General features: G+C 39.5%; 2 protein-coding genes across 6 annotated transcripts in view; one reads left to right on the forward strand and one right to left on the reverse strand.

The window, feature by feature from the left end:
- The window catches only part of CD83 (CD83 molecule), a 26,918-nt gene extending 26,397 nt beyond the window's left edge, over positions 1 to 521 (reverse strand). The window contains exon 1 of the mRNA XM_081206622.1: positions 446 to 521. The gene's annotated coding sequence lies outside the window, so the exon portion shown is untranslated. The remainder of the gene's footprint in view (positions 1 to 445) is intronic.
- On the forward strand, positions 45 to 21,068 carry RNF182 (ring finger protein 182). Of its 5 annotated transcripts, none has more exons than XM_081206630.1 (3): positions 45 to 354; positions 14,543 to 14,645; positions 18,280 to 21,068. In XM_081206630.1, exon 3 carries the CDS (start codon positions 18,512 to 18,514, stop codon positions 19,247 to 19,249), a length of 738 nt encoding a protein of 245 aa, XP_081062756.1. In that variant the 5' UTR covers positions 45 to 354; positions 14,543 to 14,645; positions 18,280 to 18,511; the 3' UTR covers positions 19,250 to 21,068. The 5 variants fall into 5 exon arrangements, with proteins under 5 accessions (XP_081062756.1, XP_081062760.1, XP_081062759.1 ...); XM_081206634.1 differs by having other exon boundaries at positions 14,543 to 14,638; XM_081206633.1 differs by having other exon boundaries at positions 14,547 to 14,645.
- The last annotated feature ends 476 nt before the right edge of the window (positions 21,069 to 21,544 follow it).

Consider the following 21,544-nt stretch of genomic DNA (forward strand, 5'->3'; position numbering starts at 1 on the left):
GGGGAGAACGACGACCGTTACCTCCGCCTCCTCTCTCGCCCTGTTTTGAGGGCTGGGCTGAGGCGGAGGGAGCGGGAGGACGTTTCTTCAATGAATGGCGAAAGGCCGCCTACCCCCCCACCCCCTCCCGTCAGCGTCGCTGGCGGCAGCGGGCAGGTTGCCATGGCGACGGCGCTGATCCGGGGCTCCTCGCGGTAGTAACGGCAAAGCCTGGCAGCCCTTTGCTCTCTGCCAAACACTCGCTGCTGGTGGTGCTGCTGCGGAGCAGAGAGGCGAGGGGGAAAGAGCGCCGTCTGCAGAAGAAAGCCCGCCTGCTTGCCTGCCTTCCCGCCCGCCGGCAGGGACTCAAGCGAGGTACGGTGCGGCGCCCTTCGCCCCGTCAGGCCCCCCACTCCCCCCCCCCATTTCGCAGAGTCTGTCAGCTCTGTCTGCTTTATTACTGCACCAGTATCTTGTCTCCTCGCGAAACGGGGCTGCTGATGGTGGCGGCGGGGATGGGGGGTGTTGCAGAAACAGCCCTGCCTGAGGCGGAGGCTCCTTCAACGTGCAACCTGACACAGCCTCTCGTGCACTTTCTGTTGGTCGTCGAGGGTCAAACTCGTAGGGTCGCGGTGGGGGGGCAGCCCTCCCCTCGGAAATAAATGTGACTAAGGCTAGGAGTGGGTGTGGGGAAGATGAAGCCTTGATGGAAAGAAGTGAGGAAAGTTTTGTTTTTGTGGGGAGTTCAAAGGCTGTAGCTCAGGAGAGGTGGGGTGGGTACTCCTCGCAGCCCCTCTCTGAAATCAGTGGCAAAACAGGAGCTGGGCTGCATTGCAAATTTGCTTTTCCTCAGATGTATCGAAAAGTCTACACAGGGGTGGCTTGTCCAGGTTTATTGGAAGCAATCGTTGAACGGGAGCGTAAGGTCCGTTGTTGCTTGCTTTCTTTTTTTACTGTCCCTCCCAGAAGGGTGTGGAGGATGACAGTGGTCCACCTTCAATTGTGCACTTCCAGCCCCTTGACGATGGGGGTCACTTTTTTCTGATAGGGTTATAACAAGTTGATTTGCTGTCCTTGCAATGATTTCAAAGATACCAGGGGAGTGATGCTGACGGGTTTGTGCCATTTTCATTGCCTGCAACTGGTGGACCTCGCTTCTCTCCTTTCTATTGGGAGCTATGTTCGTTTCTATATTTAAACATCCATGCCGGGGTAAGTTAGCGATAGACTGTCAAACGGGGGTGGGGGGACATGTTTTCCTCCTGGACGTTCTCTCCTGTATCTGGTTTGACTTTTGATCTTATGAAAAGTGTATTGTGGTTGGAAGTGAACTGTATAATCAAAACACATAGAGATATGAAAGGCTGAAACGTGATGTGCCTTATTACTCTGTTGAGTTATTGGGATTAAATATACACTTAGACCTATTTGGGAAGTTTATGTGAAATACCATCTTATGCATAAATTTAATTTTTATTTTAAAAAGGATGAAGTCAAACCAGAAGGAAATAACTTTGCCACCTGGAAAGTGAAATAGCTGGGTTATTTGTTCAGTGACAAAAAGGAGCAAAACCAGGAATGATTTAGAACTTTCTACAAGTTTGCAGTATGTTAGTTCTGATAATACAGTAAACATTTTCTAACATCACTACTGTTTTACTCCTGAGAAAATCCCGGAGTGCTTAATACTGGAAGCCAACTGGAACTGAATAATTTAATACTTCACTGGATCATATACCAAGTAGTTTTACATTACTGTGATCATTTATGACATGGTTCAGTGGTACTATGATTTAGGACAAGGGCAGCCATCTTTCTGCTCTCCAGGTATTGTTAGACTCCAAATCCCATCAGCCTCAGCCAGCATGATAAATGATCTTCACTGATGGGAAGTGTAGTGAGTGTAGTGCAACCAATATCTGGACAGCACTTCGTTGACAACTCTTGATTTAGGGGAGTTTTATTGGACCAGAATAAATTTTTACCAGTTACCTACCTGAATATTTGGATGCATGTGGTAGATATAATATAGAAGAAGACAGCATGGGGCAAAAAGGATAGCTAATAGCAAATATCAACCCAAGAACCAGAATTCTGTGTACAGTAATTTTGTTCATAATCCAAGGCAAGAAATATATAATAATATATTTGTCAGAATTCCTTTATCTTTAAAGGTTGCATGACAACAAGCATCAGTTTAGCAACTGAAGCTTTTTCTAGTATGGAAATGTAGTAATGATGTAATATTTCACCTGTTGAATTTTGTTTGTCACTTGGGTATTAGAGGCTCTAATAGAGCTCTAATTTAGAACCTTATCCTCACTCCTAAAAGTTGGCAACTAATATTTATTTAGCAGTTAGTAGCATGGGCATCAGCTAAGCAGTGGAGTCCTATATATGTACAGTGGTACCTCGAGTTACATATGCTTCAGGTTACATACGCTTCAGGTTACAGACTCCGCTAACCCAAAAATAGTACCTCGGGTTAAGAACTTTGCTTCAGGATGAGAACAGAAATCATGTTCCGGCGGTGCGGCGGCAGCAGCAGGAGGCCCCATTAGCTAAAGTGGTGCTTCAGGTTAAGAACAGTTTCAGGTTAAGAACAGACCTCCAGAACGAATTAGGTACTTAACCCGAGGTACCACTGTACTTAAAAGTACTAATTAGAAGTAACCCCGCATTGTGTTCAGTTCGACTTTTTCCAGATAGATATTTATAGAATTGTGGCCTAAGAGTTTATCTGTTTCAATGAGATGCCAATCCTAAGTGAGTTTTCTTATGAAAGAATAATTATTAGGGTTTATACATGAGTACACCCCAGTTTAAAGATGTCACATCCTTCCTTTAAATACGTATGAAATTATGACTGCTGAAATACTGATCAGTAAGAGAACAAAATACACTTGGTAAGATAGGTTTTGTGTTGTAGCATGCTCTATGTCAATGATAATTTTCTTTAATTGTCCATCATTAGTGCACTTGGCTTGTTGAGAAAGCTATTTCCTTTCCAGTTCCCTTTGTTCTTATGTAACATTGTGATACCTTTTGTGTTTGTAAAATTCATTGCAACAATGACCTGTGTTAGTATTGTAGCACAAAAGGCCATGATGTTGCTAGACCTTTTCCTAAAAGTGATATTAAACAGAATGTGCATATCCGGATGGTGAAAAAACAGCTCAGTGTATGTTTTTTCACTAAACCATGGCCCTCACCATCTGCATGACACAAATAAAGGAAAACATAGGGACCTAATAAAAATTCATATTTAAAAACACAAAAGAAAGCCACAGCCTCCCCTTTCATATCACAGCAGCCCAATTCTGTGCTTCTTTATCCAAATATAATTTTCATTGAGTTCAATGGGAGCTTACTCAAAAGTACTGGTAAGTGTGCACAGGATCGCAACCTACTATACTGTAACAATTATACAGAGTAATAGCTCTGAAAGCTCTGTTGGTCTTAAAAGCAAGCATGATGAAAACCCAGAAAGAAAATGAAGCAAACCTTCAGTGATATCATTATAAGCTTATTGCTTGCATGTGTATAATAATTCATGCTTATATGAATAAAAGCAGATATTACATATATGGTAAAATTGCTAGTTGATATCAAGAACCGTATGCAGTATGTAGGATTGCCCAATACTTTTTCAAGCTATAAGAACAATATGGTGCTCAGAATGTACCTAATTTCTGTACTTCACATTATTGTACACTATCTATATCTTTTAGGATACAAGTAAAATATCCATCTTATCCATGATATTCTGAAATGTCTATTCTATACCCTCTTGACCCCATCCACCTGACAATCTGTTTGGGTGAAGAGAAGAAGGCATGGCTTTGAAATGTCAGTAAGAAAGATGTAAAGTAGCTGTTAGAAATTCAGTATCCTCCTGAAGATTTGGGTACCTGCCAGAAGCGACTTCAGACACATATTCAGACACTTACCAATGACCCCCTAGAGACTGTGATTTCATTGTTGCTATGGCACACTGATGGGACCTAGCAGTAGGTGTCTCAGGAAAATCTCCTGTGGCCATTATAGACATTCTGAAGAGTAGTTACTTCTACCTATTTATTTATTTATTTATTTAGTCAATGATGCTGCAGCAACAAGCTATTGATATACAGCTGCATCATAAGGTATTTTTCAAATAAGACACAGAATCAGCTTGTGTCCCTGTTTTAAAACACTGCTCTGTTCTGATTTCATGTCTGAAACCATTTGTTCCTTGCTGAACACCAGATGTGTCTTAAATTTAGTGGCATCTCATATTTTAAGGAAATGGCCCTTAATGAAAAACATCACTGTTCCAGAAGAGTTCCATATTTCAGAAAATTACATCTCTACAGAACATCAAGTTCACAGTGTCTCTCATTTTTGACATTTTGATCTGATAAATGTAATGAAAAACAACAGAGTGCTTGACTAGTCTTGGGTATTTATGCTGCAATCCTAACTCCACTTACCTGGGAGTAAGCCTCATAGAATTCAGCAGGATTTACTTCTGAGTAGACATTGTTAGGCTGGTGCTGTTAGCTCTGCTTTTTCTCAATAATTCCTGCCCAGAAACCACTGAGCTAGTTCATGCGCACAAATGAGAACATCCCACCTCTAGCCAAGAGGATAAACTGACCTGATATTTTGGTTGATTGGTGCTCACTGTTGGCCATTACCTAACCGAAAGGTGGGTTGCAACAGCAGCATTCCCACCATACATAGACATCTGTGTTTTTTGTTTTGTTTTACCATGTAAGACCCCAAGACGTTCGGGCTAGAGATGGGTCTTGGGTCTGAAAAGACTGAAACTACTGAATGTGATAAGCCACTTTAAGCAGCAGAGAAGTGGGATATATAAATAAATAAAATTAATATACAAATAGGGTAAAGAGTGAGTAGAACTTATTCTGGCTGGGCATTTGCCTCCATCAAGCTCCCCTGCAGTAGAGCTTATGTTTAGAAGAGATTGTTGAATATGTTCTTCTGTCTTTAAGGTGTTTTTGCATGACATGAAGTTATATGATACTAATATACTACATTCACAAGGGCAGGACAACCTAGTGAGTAGCATAGGTGGCTGGACAATTAGACTGCTCTGGAAAACCCTCAAGTGTGGAACACTATTGGCATTACCCTAGGATCTCAGAACAACAATCTGGTGCAGGTTTCACCCTGTAGTGTTCCCAGTTGCTGCTTATTCTGTTTGCTCCATTCACATACAAAGCAAGGAAAAGGAGCTGAAAAGGAAAATCCTTAAGGGGAACACAGTCCTCCTTCATTACTAAAAAGCATGATATGGAGCATAGGCAGCAAAATTAATTTTGCCCTGGAGTGGCAATATAACTTGAGATAACTCTATATGTTAGTGATATAAACCCCCACCTTCCTTGAAAGATGCATCTAGTTTTGGTGAAAGATTTATTTGATGCTTTTCCTGAGTTGGAAGCTCCAAATTTGCATCCAGTTTCACATTAAGTTAAATTTGGCAGCAGTGTTATGCACTAGAGCTGGCCTTTTGTGTTTTCAAAGTTCTCATATCAGTGCAATTCAGGGAAATTAATTCCTGTGAAAACGAGCAAGTATACATCCAGGGAAGAAAAACAGTAGCCCATTATAACTCCCTGGGATCTCTTCAGAAGGGAATGCATGAGGCCACTGTGTGACAGGTAGTGAATGGAATTGGGGGCGATATCTGTAAAAGACAATACAATCCTATCCATGCCTATTTAGAAGTATATCATTGAGTACAATAGTGCTTAATCCCAGGTAAATGACTATAGGATTGCCACCAGAGGCACAGTGGAAGAACTGATGTGCTGCATTACCTAACTGCTGGTTAAGAAAGTTGGTATTTGCCACAAAACCACTTGGAAACCTAATCTTCCACACTGTCAATTGTTTCAAAGTAGTAGGTGTGTGATTAATGAAGTGCAAGCAACACATAATATTTGGGGTGAGCAAAAAGCTCTGGGACGCAGTGCTTTATGGTATCATAATCAATGTCCTCCCTTTGACCCTGGCTATTTGTGAACCATGGCTACATGTTTGCATGAGCCATCCTGTGGTATTGTTCTCTAGGTACCTCTTGTGGTGCACCTGCTTGTTACAGTGTCATTTGAATGTCATAGGATGATTAGGTATGGCAACAGTCCTGCCTTTGAGCAGAGGTAGAGTTGCCAGCATTTTTCTGGCAGAACTGCTTTGCCTTTTCACAGTTGTGTAACCAGTAGAAATTTAACTGGCCAAGCTTTTCCCCTCACTGCATCTATGTGGTAGGAAAACCTTTTCCAGTGAAGTTAGTTTGTTACCCAACTGTTAATGGAATAGGAATCCCATTAAAAATATTGTTAACCATAAGGAATTCCTTTAGACGACATTGTAGCTCCCTCCAATTCCGAAATGTAAATTCTTACATATTTATTAAATTTGTATATTATGTTTACAGAGATTATATTTGACACTTCTGTTAATGCATTCTAGTATGATATTGTTCTTGACTATACATATATACTGTTCAGACTAAATTTAGACATATATCCATTTTTTTACTCTAAATTTAGTCTTGCATTGTGACACAGTCATGCACAGAAAGAGGCTACTGCGTCTCAGTGATTGTGAGTCACTGCAGTCTTGTTAGTAAAATGCTATTAGGAAGGGACTGCCAAGAAGGCTTTTTTCAAATCATTCACCTCATGTTATATGAATTATAAGTTATGCCTTCAGTGCATTTTTAACAGAAGATAATATAAATTGTCTATTCTGGGGCAGAAGTGGACATCTACATACAAATCACTGGATTGTTCAGAAAGGAGGAATGGGGCGGGGTGAAGAAGTGCACAGCTTTTCACAAGTAGTTTTAATACAAAATAAATGTTTACTGGTAAGATCAGAGATGTAGCCTTGAGACTGAAATTTGCACACGTATCTGCCAATATATCTCATGTCTTTCAACCCTTGTATGCCTATAATATTTCAAGGTTGACATGTAATTTCACACAAAGTGATAGATATCACAGTATATTTAGATACCTGAGGTCAGAAGAAAATACACACCACTACACAACTATAAAATAGTAATCTACAACTGGGAAACTGTTTAACAATACTTTTCCACTGTCTTCCCTGCCTCCCTAAGATCTGAATCTCCTGCTTTTTCACATCCTTAATGCATTTATTTTGACTGAGTTCACTGGTTAAGAGTATTAAAAATGCTGATTCAGAAAGGCAGTTTCTCTGCCTTGAAAGTGTTATTTTATTTACACATGAGCAATATCAACTGAAGCAAAATTGAAGGAAATCCTATTCTAAGCCTCTAATCCTTTCAATTCCAAATAGTTCTGGGAGGATTGTGGTGAAATAAGTTTGATGATATTACAGGCTTTGGGAATGGGACATTAAAGAGAGACAGAGCACATTCTGGTCATTCAAGTACTATATTCAAAAGCCAGAAATTATCACTATGCACATGGTTGAGTCAAAATATCCACTACCAGGGCAAGAAATGGAAAATATATAACATGTGGTTAATAAACTGTGCACAAGATGAATATTACCCAACCACTAACCTCAGTGTCCAAAAAAGTTTTGAAAATGCTTTGAAAGCTTTTTGATTTTAGAATATAACAAAAGGTGCTTATCAACAAAGGTCCCCATGTGACCCCCCCAATGCCCACCATTTTAATCAGGGGTGCCAACTTGAATAAAGTATTGTGGGGGCCCATGTAAGCCCCGCTTCACATAATCGATAACTTGATGCAGTGCACACACTGCATCAATGCCCATCAACTTCGTGGGGGCCTGGCCTCCTCAAACATTTTATTGTGGATGCCAAAAACCCCATGGCCCCTAGGAGCTAGTTCCTATGATTTGAATAATATTTTATTTCTAAAATCAGTTTTTCTTTGGTCAGTATGTGCTCCATGTTTTCAACATTTAAATGAATCCTGTCCATAAAAATAACAATATTTTTTAAAGTGTGAACAGGAGTGAAATGGATTAGACTAGAAGATGCTTGCAGGAATGGCTAATCGATTTCTCTATTTGTAAAGAATGGTTTGTGTGGAGCTACATGATGTGCTGTTATGGGATCTTAAGAAAATGGTTTCACTCTTACAGGATCTTGTGGTGCAGTATTATCCAATAAAACACGGAGACCTCACTGAATCTCAAATATAAATCATGGGATATTCTCTCTCCTACACCCTTGCCCTATTACACTTGTACAGTTATACAAAAGAGGTTATGAGGCCAGTCACCACTAGACCACTCAGGGTAAAGACCTCTACAGAAATTGGATGCTCTACAGAAATAATTGCCTCAGCAGATGTAATTCCTTGAAGAGAAAAGGTTTTCGTCCTTTATGATTGAGACTCAATTAGGTTTCCCTGTTTTACCAGAGAATACTCTGTGTACCACATAACCTTGTAGGAGTGAAACTAGCTTCCTGAACAGGGTTTTCTTTATAACTTGCCTTTCTGTTCAGCCCAACACTCCTATGGAAATGAGCTGCTAGTTCCCTTTTTAAAAAGCTAATTGGAATTTGATCCATGGTGTTAAGAACAGCTGACAGTCTGGAGTTTTTCTAGTATAGCTGTTTTTAAATAACTTGCAGTATTCAGCCTTAAAAAACAGTGAACACTAAAGATTACATCAATAACCTTGCTGCAGTTTGCCATCAGTTGGATGCCTTTCAGACCCCACATAGAAATGGAATCATTGTATATTTCACATAGTGAATTTATAGATGTGTTTGAGGGTGTAGAATAATGGCTTTTTCAGGCACAATACAATGTCAACACAGGAGTATTAAATGGTTCATTTAGATGATACTGAATTACAGAGTCCTTCAGACTTGAAGCCTTGCCAAAAGAGCTGCCACAATTCAAGAATTCATAATGATTTCACCAATCTCTTGCCTGTCGTGTTTCTTCACTCCAAATTATGAAAGTGAGCACCATTTTCTATAGCACATCCAACTCTGCAGAACACTGATGGAATAAGCAGAATGTCCTTCCCGTTTCATACTGATATTGTTGCACGCCACCCCAATCTCTGAGTGGTGGGATATTCCAGAGGTTCCAGGCACTTACACAGGGTTCAGTTTCCTTGGAATGAGGGACAGCACAGACTGTGGTGTCTTTATGGTATATGGTTTATTTACACATATATACAGTCTCCCATAGCCACAACTGTAGATTCAAGCAGAAATCAAGCGTGGCTCTCATTCTCTGGCTTCTGTCTGTGTCTAGCCCAGCTTTCAGCTCTCACACACTACTCTGACTTTTATCTTTCTCACTACCAGCCAGATGAGGGAAGAGGCCCACCCATTTGCCCTCTGGTACAGAGCAATTTCCTTTGTCAGACTAACAATCATACTTAGGTGGTAACTATGACCCTTGCCTGGCTAATTCAGCAATGGAATCCTACATTAGATTTTAACACTTGCTGTATCCAGGACCTCAGGAATTAGAAGGGACTCCGGCATCATACAGTCTGACTCCCCAAACTCACACAACAATATTATGAAGCATGGAGTGACAGAGTGCAGACCAACATTTAACAGCATTTTAAATTGGAGTTTATGCTTTTAATTTTTTTTAGTTCAAAGCCATCTACTCTAGCGGCCATCATCCACATATTGCAGAAGGGAATTGCATTGTTTAACTTCTTTCTTCTTTGTTGCTCACTCATAGCCAAGTAAGATTGTCTTCCATGAATATGGTCTTAAGTGACAGTGTCTGTAAGTGACTGTGGAGGCCAATTCTGGATCCACACATCCTTCCACAGTGGGGACATAGGTTTCCAGGTGGGAGTTGATCATGGTGAGGATTTGTCAAGTGTGCCTTCCTCTTAGCACATTTCTCCCTTTCATCCTGAGTTCGTGCTTCTTCAAAGTCCATGAGGCCTTTGGTAGAGGCTATTGTCCAGTTGCAGCCCTAGCAAGCTAGTGTTTCCCAATTACCTGTCCTTATACTGCATTTTTAAAGATTTGCCTTGAGAGAGTCTCTGAACCTCCTTTGTAGTCCACTGGTATTTTGCTTGAGAATAGAGTAGTTGCTTTGGAAGATGATAATCAGGCATCTGAACAACATGGCCAGTCCAACAAAGTTGATGTTGAAGAATCATTGCTTTGACACTGGTGATCTTTGCTTCTACCATTAGTTGGCCTGTCTTCCCAAGGGATATGTAAAATTATTTGGAGACACCATTAATGGACTCTTCTGAGGAGTTGGAGATGGCGTTTATAAATGGTCTGTTTCACAAGTGTACAGTAAAGATGGTGGTACAATAGCTTTGTAAATGAGCATTTTGGTTTCCCTGCGAATGTCTCAGTCCTCAAACACTGTGTGCTTCAGTTGGGAGAAAACTGCACTCACAGAGCTCAGGCAACTATGTTTAACTATGAGCTGAGAGAAGAAATACTTCCTTTTGTCCGTTCTGAATTTTCATTCTGAGTCATGAGAAAGCGGGGGGGGGGGAATTAACCATCCATTCACACACCTCTTTCCTGACTCTCTTGTTTTCCCTTTATCCTAAACCTTAAAAGCACCAGATGTTGCAACCTGCTCGAGCCCCTTGGTCATTGTGGTTGCGCCTTTCTCAGGGGTGGCATGTCCCATTCTATGCTTGAGGTGAAATCGAAGCTCCTGCCACCACCTACCTGCTCCTGCCACCACCTGCTCTGCTGCCCCCTGCTACATGCTGCTATCATTGGCACCGATTGATGTGATCTTGCCCAAAACTAGTAACTATGTCAGCAGCAGCAGGGCAAGTGTGTGTGGGGGGGGTGTTCTACCACCTGATGCAGTGGTGGTCTCACCAAATGGCTAGGCCAGCTCTGCCTTTTCTACAGTGTATTATATCTGCAATAGATGCTTAAGTGAGGTGCTTATGTTGATGCTGGTTCATCTACCCCTATTTGGGGACATTCAAACAATCACATTCTAGTCAAAGATACTTTTTGGCTTGGCTAGTGGAATCACCGGGTTCCTTGGCGCTATATATAAAAAATAATCCTGTGAGGAACCTGGCCTTCAGTTGAACTAAGGAGTCCATTGTCTAATATCAAAGCATGTTTGCTAGAGTCAAAAGAATAGTCTGAGTTTACAATTGCAGTCAGTGTTCCTTCCTTACTGAACAAGTCCATCACATTTCTGTACTGCAGAATATGTTCAGTCTAAGCAACGAAGTTTAAATTCTCCTGAAGGCCGAAAAATTCCAACACAGCATTAATTTGAGCACGGCAACACTCCAACAATCCTAGGACTAGTGATGCAGCACTTTATTTTACCATCTTAGCTTTATCAGCTAATAATTTGTGATGAATTATAATTGTTCTCAGAAAGTACTTGCATCTGATCCCAATTTTAAGAAAGTGTTCATTTACTAGGTAGGCCCTATTTGATATAAATGTCTGTTGCCAGAGGCTACACTGCACGTTTGAGGTAATGGTAGATTATGACTGCACAAGCAAATAAAACATTTTTCTAATTAGCTTTCATGTTTTTGTGTGTCTCATGCGAACCAATTACTGCTTTATCTTATTTCCACACACAATTGTAGGCCACAGTTTGTGTACTACAAGCTTTGTCAGCATTCAGTATTCAAATCTGGTTGTAAACCATATATTCCTAATCTGTATCTGAATTAGCATAAAAATAAAATCAATGGGAGCTTTGCCATTGGCTTCAGTAGAGTGCAGACTACACCCTATGTCTGTTGTGAACCCGGAATTATAGGAAATCACAACTGTCTTTCTGTCAATACACATTCATTTAAACAAATGTCATTCCTGAACTGGTATGCTGGTATAGCCATGAGGGGGATTTAGAAATGGTTGAAGTAAACTAAATTGAATTAATAGTTCAAACCTTCATGCAACATATCTCCTTTAAACCTTGAAAATCATTATATAGTATAAATTGGATTGCTATTTGAAACATGACACGTTTTTAATCTTGCCAATGAATTTTATTGGCTGAGAACTGCAGACCCTCCAAGTGTCCCTATTTTCCAGGCTCAGTACTGGATTTACAGAAGCCACCCTGGTTTCTGATTTGATCCTGGAATGTCCCACTTTTCCTTAGGATATCCCTATTTTTATCACATAAATGTTGGAGTGTATGGTAGGACCTTCCTATTTTCATTGAAGAAAAGTTGGAGGTAACTGAGTTATGTGACCCCTGAGTCAAGGAGATAAGTAACTATAGAACCTTTAGAAGATATCTGAAGGCAGCCCTGGGCAGGGTATAATGAATAAAAATTATCATTATCACTATCATCATGGAATAGGACGTTCCTATTTTCATCAGAGAAAGGTGGAGGGTATGGAACAGAATGCTTGCAAAGGTACAGTGATACTAATATGCCTATTTTCGTGTTGGGATAATGTGGGACCCAAACACACACCTCAATGAGGGACTAGTGACAAAGCTGTAAGAAGGTGCTTTCTTGAACTCAAAAGTGCTAATTATATCTGAGAAGCTGGAAGCTGAAGAGGACTTCATTTGACTGAGTGTTCCTTACTCTGCTTTTTATATAATTTATATATGGCTCTTCCTTCATCTTGAGTATTTTTATGCTCAATATTTCAGGTTCCCAATGATGAAAAAGGTAATATCAATGATGTATAAGGTGCAGCTTTTCTTTAGTGAACTGCAGGTTAATTTTACCCTTATGAGAGACTGCCCGTTTCTGACAAGACCATCAGAAAGTCATGTTGATTGGAATTTTTGTAACATACACATTTATTTTATTGACATAAGGATAATTAACCAAAATATCTTTATGTACCATGAAATGTCAGTTTCAATGCACTTAATATTACCCAGGGTGGTGTTAATAGCAATAGTTTGATCCATTGGGTAAGGGAAAGCAAAGGCATTGCTGACCATATCACCAAACTTGTTATCCATGCACCATAGACCATAGAAAATGGTGTGTTCTGCCAGTTCAGGTCCCATCAGATTTGTTTTAATATTTCAGTAACCTAGCAATATTAAGTATTTTTGACACAGTAATAAAACGTAACACTTCTGCTGCACACACTACTGATGCTGCATTCTTCCATGTGCATTATATTTTGGGTGCTCTTTTGAAGGCATTAAAAAAATCCTTTACTGTTTTCTGCCAGTAAGAATCTGTTTATCATGCGAAGAATGTATAAGGCCATTTTCCTTCTGACTATGAACCAAAAGCAGATCAATATGCCATGTCCTGTGACTTTAGTGCAATGTAACACATTGATTAAAACTGACAGGGAAATGCCTATTGTCGAAAGCTGACTAAAGCTAGCAGAAAATGTGGCATGAAACAGGTTGAGCAAGCACTTGCTGCTAGGAATGTGTATATACAAGCATCAGGATGAGTAAAGCAGCTTTAAAAGTTAGTAACACAGTGTGGTTTTTTTCCTTCTGAATCAGGTAAGACTTTTGATCATGAATGCAGCAATCTCCATGTGCCCCAAACATATCAGACTTTGATTTTTATAGGCTTGGACTAAGGAGGTGTGTATCATCTAAAAACAGAGGGTCCCCCCCTTTTTTTTAGAACCATTGGTTAATTTGTACAAATTTAGTCAATTAATCTATTAGACATTTGAAACCATCAACTAAGATTTCTTTAATTGGGTGATAGTCCTAACTTAAATGTAGTCCCATGACTGTTTCAATTGTCAATGGTGCTTCTGATTACAGAGTTGAAGATGTAGGTGAACATCAAGATAATTGTATCCAGAGATTATTACTGACACAATAGATGTTGCACGATTTCTCCCTGAAAAGGGGCTTTTTTCCGTCATGGCACCAAAAAACCACACATTTTGGAGTGCTATGCAAGATTGCAGCCCCCCTCCCCCGTGCTTTTTTGGGGGGGTGGGAATCATAGTGCAAAATTGAGCAAGATGGCCATCATTCTCTCGCAAGAAAAATTTGGATGTCCCATTTTTTCTGGGACATTTGCAGGGTTTAGCAGCATGGCACATATGTATGGGATATATGTATGTGTGTTTATTTAAAGTACTGTACTTATATTCTGCATTTCAGGATAGGCCTCCCAAGGCAGCTTACAAAAAATTATCCAAAATTTCCATCTTACTATTTAAATAGTAAGCACTTCGTTCTCAGCAAACTCATGTGAAAGAAGAGGTTATTGGTTATGAGGTGATTCTGTGCTGGAAGAAAATATTTTTTGACACTTAATGAAAATGACTGGTTCTGCTATCTTAAACAATGGGATTTTCTGCCAGGTGTAAGAGAAACAGCCATGGAAGTTAGAGAATGACTCCTGTCCTGCACTTACTGTACCTTGGGGAGCTTCCAAATTTATGAATTTGTTTATGGCAATTTATGTAGTCAGACTACCTGAATCCATGTCACATCAAGAGAGTGGAAAATGTAATGGGTCAGAAAGGGGAGGGGAGCATGTAGTCCAGGGTGCCTCTTATGGTTGTCAATTCCACAGCTCCAATTGACCCATCTTCTGGTCTGCCACAGACACACATATTACAAGACACAGCTCTAGATGAAAGAACCTATTGTAAATGAATTGTTTTGTTTTGCAGATAGCAATGAGACTGGGATATCATCTAAAGAAGTGGCTGCCCACATGAGGAATCTTCTAAAGTTGTTCTTTAGTCCCTGCCCCATATCCATTCAGGGTCTGTGGTAAGACTTAAATTGCAAAATACAGTACTGATGGCATTAGGCACTTACTTTTTATTTTTTTAAAGTTGTAATCTTCAGCAGGATACATGTTGGAGATTTCAGAACAGATATGATGCACATATTTTAGAATGGTGCACAAGTAAAGCCCTTCTGGAGATCTTAAATATAATAAATGATATAATTGGGAGGAATATAGCATTAAATCCAAAGCAAATGTTACTTGGTTGTTCACAAGGAACTGTTAATGATGTAGAACTAGAACTCATACAACATTATTAATAGCAATGAAACTAGTAATATTGGGTAAGTGAAAATCTAATAGGCCATATATAATGTAGTGGTATATGAAAATCTGGAATATAGTTATTTTCAGTAAGTTAATATATTATAAAAGGTGTAAGAAATGATGTGGTAAGAAATTTATCAAACTAAATAGTTTGTTTATAAGTTACTAGAACTTGAAATTTCAAGATAATTGTCAATCATATGTTTGGTTTAACTTAATTTAAACTGATTTAGATTCTTTCCTTTCCTTTTTCACAATTGATTGAGCTGCTGATTGTTGATATTATCTTAGTTATTTGCCTAATAAACCATGCTTATAATTCACCTAGAATTATAAGCATCATATTATGTAAATATTATATATAAATATGTGAATATACATGAAACTATTAAATGAATATTTTTAACTCATATACCATAGGTTTTTTTAAAAAAAATCTCCTCTATGACTTTAAGAATTTGTGCCCATGGGACAGACTTCCGGGTTAGCGCCTCCGGCAATGGCGGATTTCCTCTGATCGGGAGGAATCCGCTCCGTGGAAATCAGGGTCTGACCGCCACGGCAAGGCAGAGACCCACTAAAAACCACAGGCGGGAGAAGCCTGTGGACGTGGAATTCGGCTGGCACCTTTTGCGCCTCCCCTACTCGTGGGGAAACCCGGTTTCGGGGATCCGGAGCGACGTGGGGTGAGCGGCGCGGTGCTTCGAATCGACTGCTTCTTTCACGGAGTGAAGCCGCATTGCTGTTGCCGGAGAGCGCTGACTTTTTCCTGTGGACAATTGGACTCTAAACAACTACCCGTGACTAGAACGGAAAATTGGATATCTAAACTTCTTAATTTGGCATCGAAACGGGAAGGTTTCAAACAGGAAGTCCGCCTTCCTCTTTTGTAAATAGTTTGAAGCAAAGACGTTGCAAGCTAAAGCCTGGAAAGTCTTTTGTAAAGGATTAAATCTCCATCGGTTAAAATAACTAAACCCCCCTTGGAAGCAGGAGAAGAGGGGGGAAATTCTAGATTGTTTAAGCCTGCAGGAGAGAGAGTGAAGAAAGATAAATCACCACCGTTTCGAACCTGGGAACGGACTGCCAGTAAGATTGACATTTTGGGAAAGTTCATTGACTGTGAATAAAACGATGTTGACAGATAGTTAAATAAGAGAAATACATTGTTTCCATTGTTTCCTTTTACACTTAAAAAGGAGCAAAAAAAGTAAGTGAAAATCGAAACTAACTCTGTTGCTGGATCTGCGTTTAAAAGGATGGATACAAATAGAAATTGTTTCCCCTAGAGGGAGCTTTTGAAACTGTTGCAGGAGTGGAGCTGGGGAATTTTCCAGCTGCAGAGATTAAAGAGCGTGAGAATCAGAGTCTGACCTTGGACAAGAATGTTGACAGAAGAAGCCTTAGTGATTGCATTTTGCAAGACAAGTGCTTTATTGGAACAGCTTCATGAGAAGATGGATGTGATGATTATTAAAATTGACAATTTGGGACAAAAAATGGCTGAGTTGGGACAAAAAGGGAATACCTATACAGAAATTACTCAGGAATTGACCCAGGAATCTGTTTTGACACGGCAAGCTGTGGAGAAGACGAAGGAGAAAGTTGTTGTTGAACCTCAAGTAATTCAAGTGGAGAGAGCCCCGGCCTCACAGAGGCAATTTGATGAACATAAGCTGTTGCCCTTTATGATCGAATCTAGAGAAAGCCAGATTTGGTGGGATGGAGCCCTGCTTGGATTGAAGAAGGAAAGTTGGATAGATCCTCCTATGCAGGGATGCTCTGGCCTTTGGGATCTGGATTTGGGTCAGGGGGAGAGTGGCGCTCTGAAATATCTTTTGGACTTTAGTTCTGACTATGGAGAATGGGCTGACCTGTCGAGAAGGAATAAAGACATTGTTAGGTTGGAGCTTCCCCGAGATCTACTCCTCAGTGCCAAAGGAAGGAAATTAAGAACAAGATCAGCAGAAGATAAAGTAAAGTGCATGTATAAATATGAAGAAGATCTGCAGAAGGGACATGGAAGAGAGTTAAGAGCCTCGGACAGAACGTCACCAGGTTGATGGACTATATGGTATTGATAGAAAGGACTGACAGAATCCGAGACCAGGGAGAAGAGACGGTGGAAGAAGATTGGGAAAAAAGTTTTTTTAAAAAATTTATTTAGAGAAATGTTGCAAAATTAATGAGTGTTAGAAAAATGTTGGAATGAAATTATATGGTTTTAGTAGAAATGTTATAAGTAAGTTTTAGGGTTTTAATGGTAAGATAAGGTTAAAATAAATTAAGATAATTAAATGACAGAAAACAGTGAAAGATGGAAAGGATTTGCTGAAATAATTAACAACTAGAACACAAAAAGGGAGGTGTGAGGAGGTCGATGAAACAAGTTAATGAAAGATAAAGATATGGAAATATTGGATGTGTTTTTAACTGTTTTTGCTTTTGTTTTTGTTTTGATGTATTGTGTTTTTTGCTTTTTTTATATGTATTGTAATGTATTGATTTGTACTGTTTATTTTTTCTCTTTCTTTTTTACTTTTTTCTTTAATTCTTAAACTTTTAATAAATATTATTATAAAAAAAAAGAATTTGTGCCCATGGGTTACATCCCATTTGCACAAGACATGTTTGTGCAACAGGACTTCTTTCACACCTCCACACGCACTCCATCCCTCAATCTGCTCCAGAGAGTTTGGAAAAACTGCAGAAGAATATTGGAGGGTGGTGTGCAGCGGGGAGGAGAAGAAGTTCCATTGCACAGGCAGAAGTATTTGCATGAACAGTACAGTGGTACCTCGGGTTAAGTACTTAATTCGTTCCGGAGGTCCGTTCTTAACCTGAAACTGTTCTTAACCTGAAGCACTACTTTAGCTAATGGGGCCCACTGCTGCCGCTGCGCCGCTGCCACGCAATTTCTGTTCGCATCCTGAAGCAAAGTTCTTAACCCAAGGTAATATTTCTGGGTTAGCGGAGTCTGTAACCTGAAACGTATGTAACCTGAAGCGTATGTAACCCGAGGTACTACTGTATAAGTTTGCTGGATACAACCTTATGTTTGCTTGCTTTCATTTACCCACCTCAGCTCCATTGCCTTTTCCTAAGCAGTCTTTAAACAGAAATAAAATAATAGCAACAACAACAACTAGGGAGACATGGGTAGAAATACCTACTCAGCCTTGGGACAGCTAGCTGGTTACCCTGATCTAGTCACCACTTCTCAGCCTAACCTTACTCTGAAAGTTGTTATGAGACTGAAAGAGCAAAACCTTGAAAAATAAGTAGCTAAAATATAAAATGGAACATCTTGAATTGAATTCATATATTTATTTTTCTTCCCCTTTACAGAAACTACATATTATATGGAAGCTATGTATATGAAAGACACTGAAGAAAAAAGCAGATAGTCCTAGCAAGAGGTTGAAAATTATGACTGTTGGTACTCCTCCCATCCCTGATTGATTTGAGTACTGTGGTAATCTGAAAGGCACTCTAAACATCTTTCTTTTCACAAAGAAAGAAAAACAAAGCAACAGCCTTTGTCTGACATCACCACAAGTCTAAAGCACATTGAAAAGAAATGACCAGCCTACTTCCAGAAGATACTGTGGAGACCCAGGGCTCAGATGAGCTTGAATGCAAAATCTGTTACAACCGCTATAACATGAGACAGAGAAAACCTAAAGTACTGGAGTGTTGCCACAGAGTATGTGCCAAATGTCTTTGCAAGATCATAGATTTTGGGGATTCTCCTCAGGGAGTCATTGTTTGTCCATTCTGTAGGTTTGAAACATGCCTGCCCGATGATGAGGTCAGTAGTCTTCCTGATGACAACAATATCCTTGTAAATTTGGCTTATGGAGGCAAGGTGAAGAAGTGCCTACCAGACAATCCCACAGAACTCCTGCTGACTCCCAAAAGGCTGGCCTCTCTCGTTAGCCCCTCTCACACTTCCTCCAACTGTCTGGTTATAACTATCATGGAGGTTCAGAGAGAGAGCCCTCCAACCCTGAACTCAACCCCTGTTGTGGAATTCTACAGGCCCACAAGCTTTGACTCTGTTGCATCTGTGCCTCAACACTGGACGGTGTGGAACTGTACATCCTTGCTCTTCCAGACTTCAATTCGAGTCCTAGTTTGGTTGCTAGGCTTGCTATATTTTAGTTCCTTGCCTTTAGGGATCTACTTACTGGTATCAAAGAAAGTCACCCTTGGGGTAGTCTTTGTCAGTCTTGTTCCCTCGAGTCTTGTTATTCTCATGGTTTATGGCTTTTGCCAGTGTATATGTCATGAGTTTCTGGACTGTATGTCTTCTTAATAGCAATTGAAACGAAACATGTGAAATTGCCATAGATGTAGCACTGTTAACTTAAATTTCTTGTATTTTTTATTTTTATCCTTCAAGGAAAATAGGAGTGCTGACAAGTTTTGTGGTCCTTTTATTATTTAAAGGGTAATTGAATGGTTGGTTTCTTCTGCTCTAGCCTGTATTACCAATGAATAAACAAATATCATTTTTTTTAAGTCTAAGCAATAGAAAGAGGGTGAGGCAAGTACAACCACCTAACTGGGTGCCTGATCCTATGCTGCAGTAATATTTTTATTTTCAATAGATTATTCATATAAGAGAACAGTTAAGATTACTGGAGTCATTTCAGAAGAAATGCCTGTTAATATTTTTAAATGTCTCTTATTTACGTGGGTGAGTAACATTGCTCTGGGATTTAATCAGCTGTGACCCTCTAATGATTAAGTCCCACTGAAACGGGGCAAGAACAGAGATCTAACAAGGTAATTGGACATTTCATCGGTGCCTCTGATCTTTAACATGCACAAAGAAAATAGGTGCTACCATCACATCATAACTTTTTGCCAGGCTTCCAGACAGTGAAAGAGACTGAGGAATGGATGGTTGCTTTTAACTAACCGAATAGGTAGAAAATTGTAAAGGAGGCATATGCGCCACAACAATACATGGATGTATCTTTGTTCACTGTTAACATTTCTTCTCAAATATGTTTTTGATTAAAAGCATTACAAAGCCTTACCTGTGACTATCTTCTGCATGCAGAAATACGAAGAGCTGCTATTTTCCTTGTGCAAGAATAATCTAGCTGCATCCTGAAGAGTCTGTTCCTTGTGTGGTGACCTGTTTAGTATGCCCATAGCTTGTGCACAGTCTTACACAACCATGCACATTTCTTATTCTGCCACTTGTGGACGTCTGGATTGCAGTTGTGGTGTTGTAATATGCATAAGCTAAAATAATAATAATAAACAGATAGAGGGTTGTTATAAAGTGCTTAGGTTGGTTTAAACTAAGCTTTCCCTAGAAAACAGGTTGGAAGAGGATCACAGCCTTGCCTACTTAACCTAATAATTTTGAACTTCTTTTTATGAGGCCATACAAACCTCATGGTTTATACAATCGAAACCAAATCTCGTTATAGCAATTAAAACTGTGGTTTCAGTTTTGCAACATAGTCTCACTTTTGTTTACATCCAAGATGAATGACGTATTGAAGTGTGAAAATGCATTAAGCTGTATAATTGTTTGCCCTATTTTTTTATTTTAAGTAAGCCAAATGATATTAACATTTAGAAATCTTTAAGGACTTCATAAGAGGCATATAATTTTGGGGATGACATGCAGCATGTCATGGAAGGAGAAAAGGCAAGTAGTGCATAATAGCTGATGCAGGAAATAACTGGTGGGATTCAATTAACAAGTCCCATTAGGACTCTCCCCCCCCCAAAAAAACCCCCTGTATTTTACAAAAGAAAGCACTCAAAGCACATCTAAAGAAGTGTTACTTTTGTCCATTACTAATGGCTAGCATTGAAAACTTAATATTTCATAGAATGATCTGTTACTACTACTTTAAAGTGCTTGCAACAAGGCATGGGTAGTGGCATGGCCAGCACCAGTAAACCACAAAGTGTAACTAATTTGTGACTCCATCAGATACGAAAAAGTCCATCTAAGAAAATATATGTTTTATAGTGTCTGTAACATTTGTATAATTTGTTTGTGTGCATACATGTTACAAGAATTTATATATTTGTAGGGAATTCACATTCAAAATTGTCCAAGCTGTACTATCTCCTAATAAATGAGTTCTTGACGTAGGATGGAATATAGGTATAAATGTGTATCATTTCTGTACATGACTGTGTACTGTGCTTGTCATCATCTCTGATGTTTCTATCAGTCTGTGTTTAACCTGTATGTTTTTTTAAGATCTGCTATGGATGTAGTACACATACTTTTTATGTTTTAACACATGTCAAATGTTTATAATGTCTACTCAGAAATAATACTTGATATTTGTAATTCATTTCAAGTGCTAAAAGTCTTCACATAGCCTTACAACAACTCTTTATGGCCAGCACTATCACAGTATTATATTGCAGATTGGGGAAACAGGCAGAAGCTGAGAAAATAACGACATGCCTAAGACCACCTCATCACCTTGTTATTATAGTTCTCCTCTCATTCTGCCCCAAATAGTTCCTGAAGCATTGTTTTTTTAATACATAACAGTATCAGCATTCCTTTCTACAAACTGCATAACTAGTTTTGAATAGCAGAATGAGTCAAAAGCCCTTCCCT

The sequence above is a fragment of the Podarcis bocagei genome (assembly GCF_964188305.1).
Source record: "Podarcis bocagei genome assembly, chromosome: 8".
NCBI lineage: Eukaryota > Metazoa > Chordata > Lepidosauria > Squamata > Lacertidae > Podarcis > Podarcis bocagei.

What these genes read in the sequence shown, in the direction of transcription:
- RNF182 (XM_081206630.1), top strand. Translation starts at nt 18,512, where the DNA reads ATGACCAGCCTACTTCCAGAAGATACTGTGGAGACCCAGGGCTCAGAT.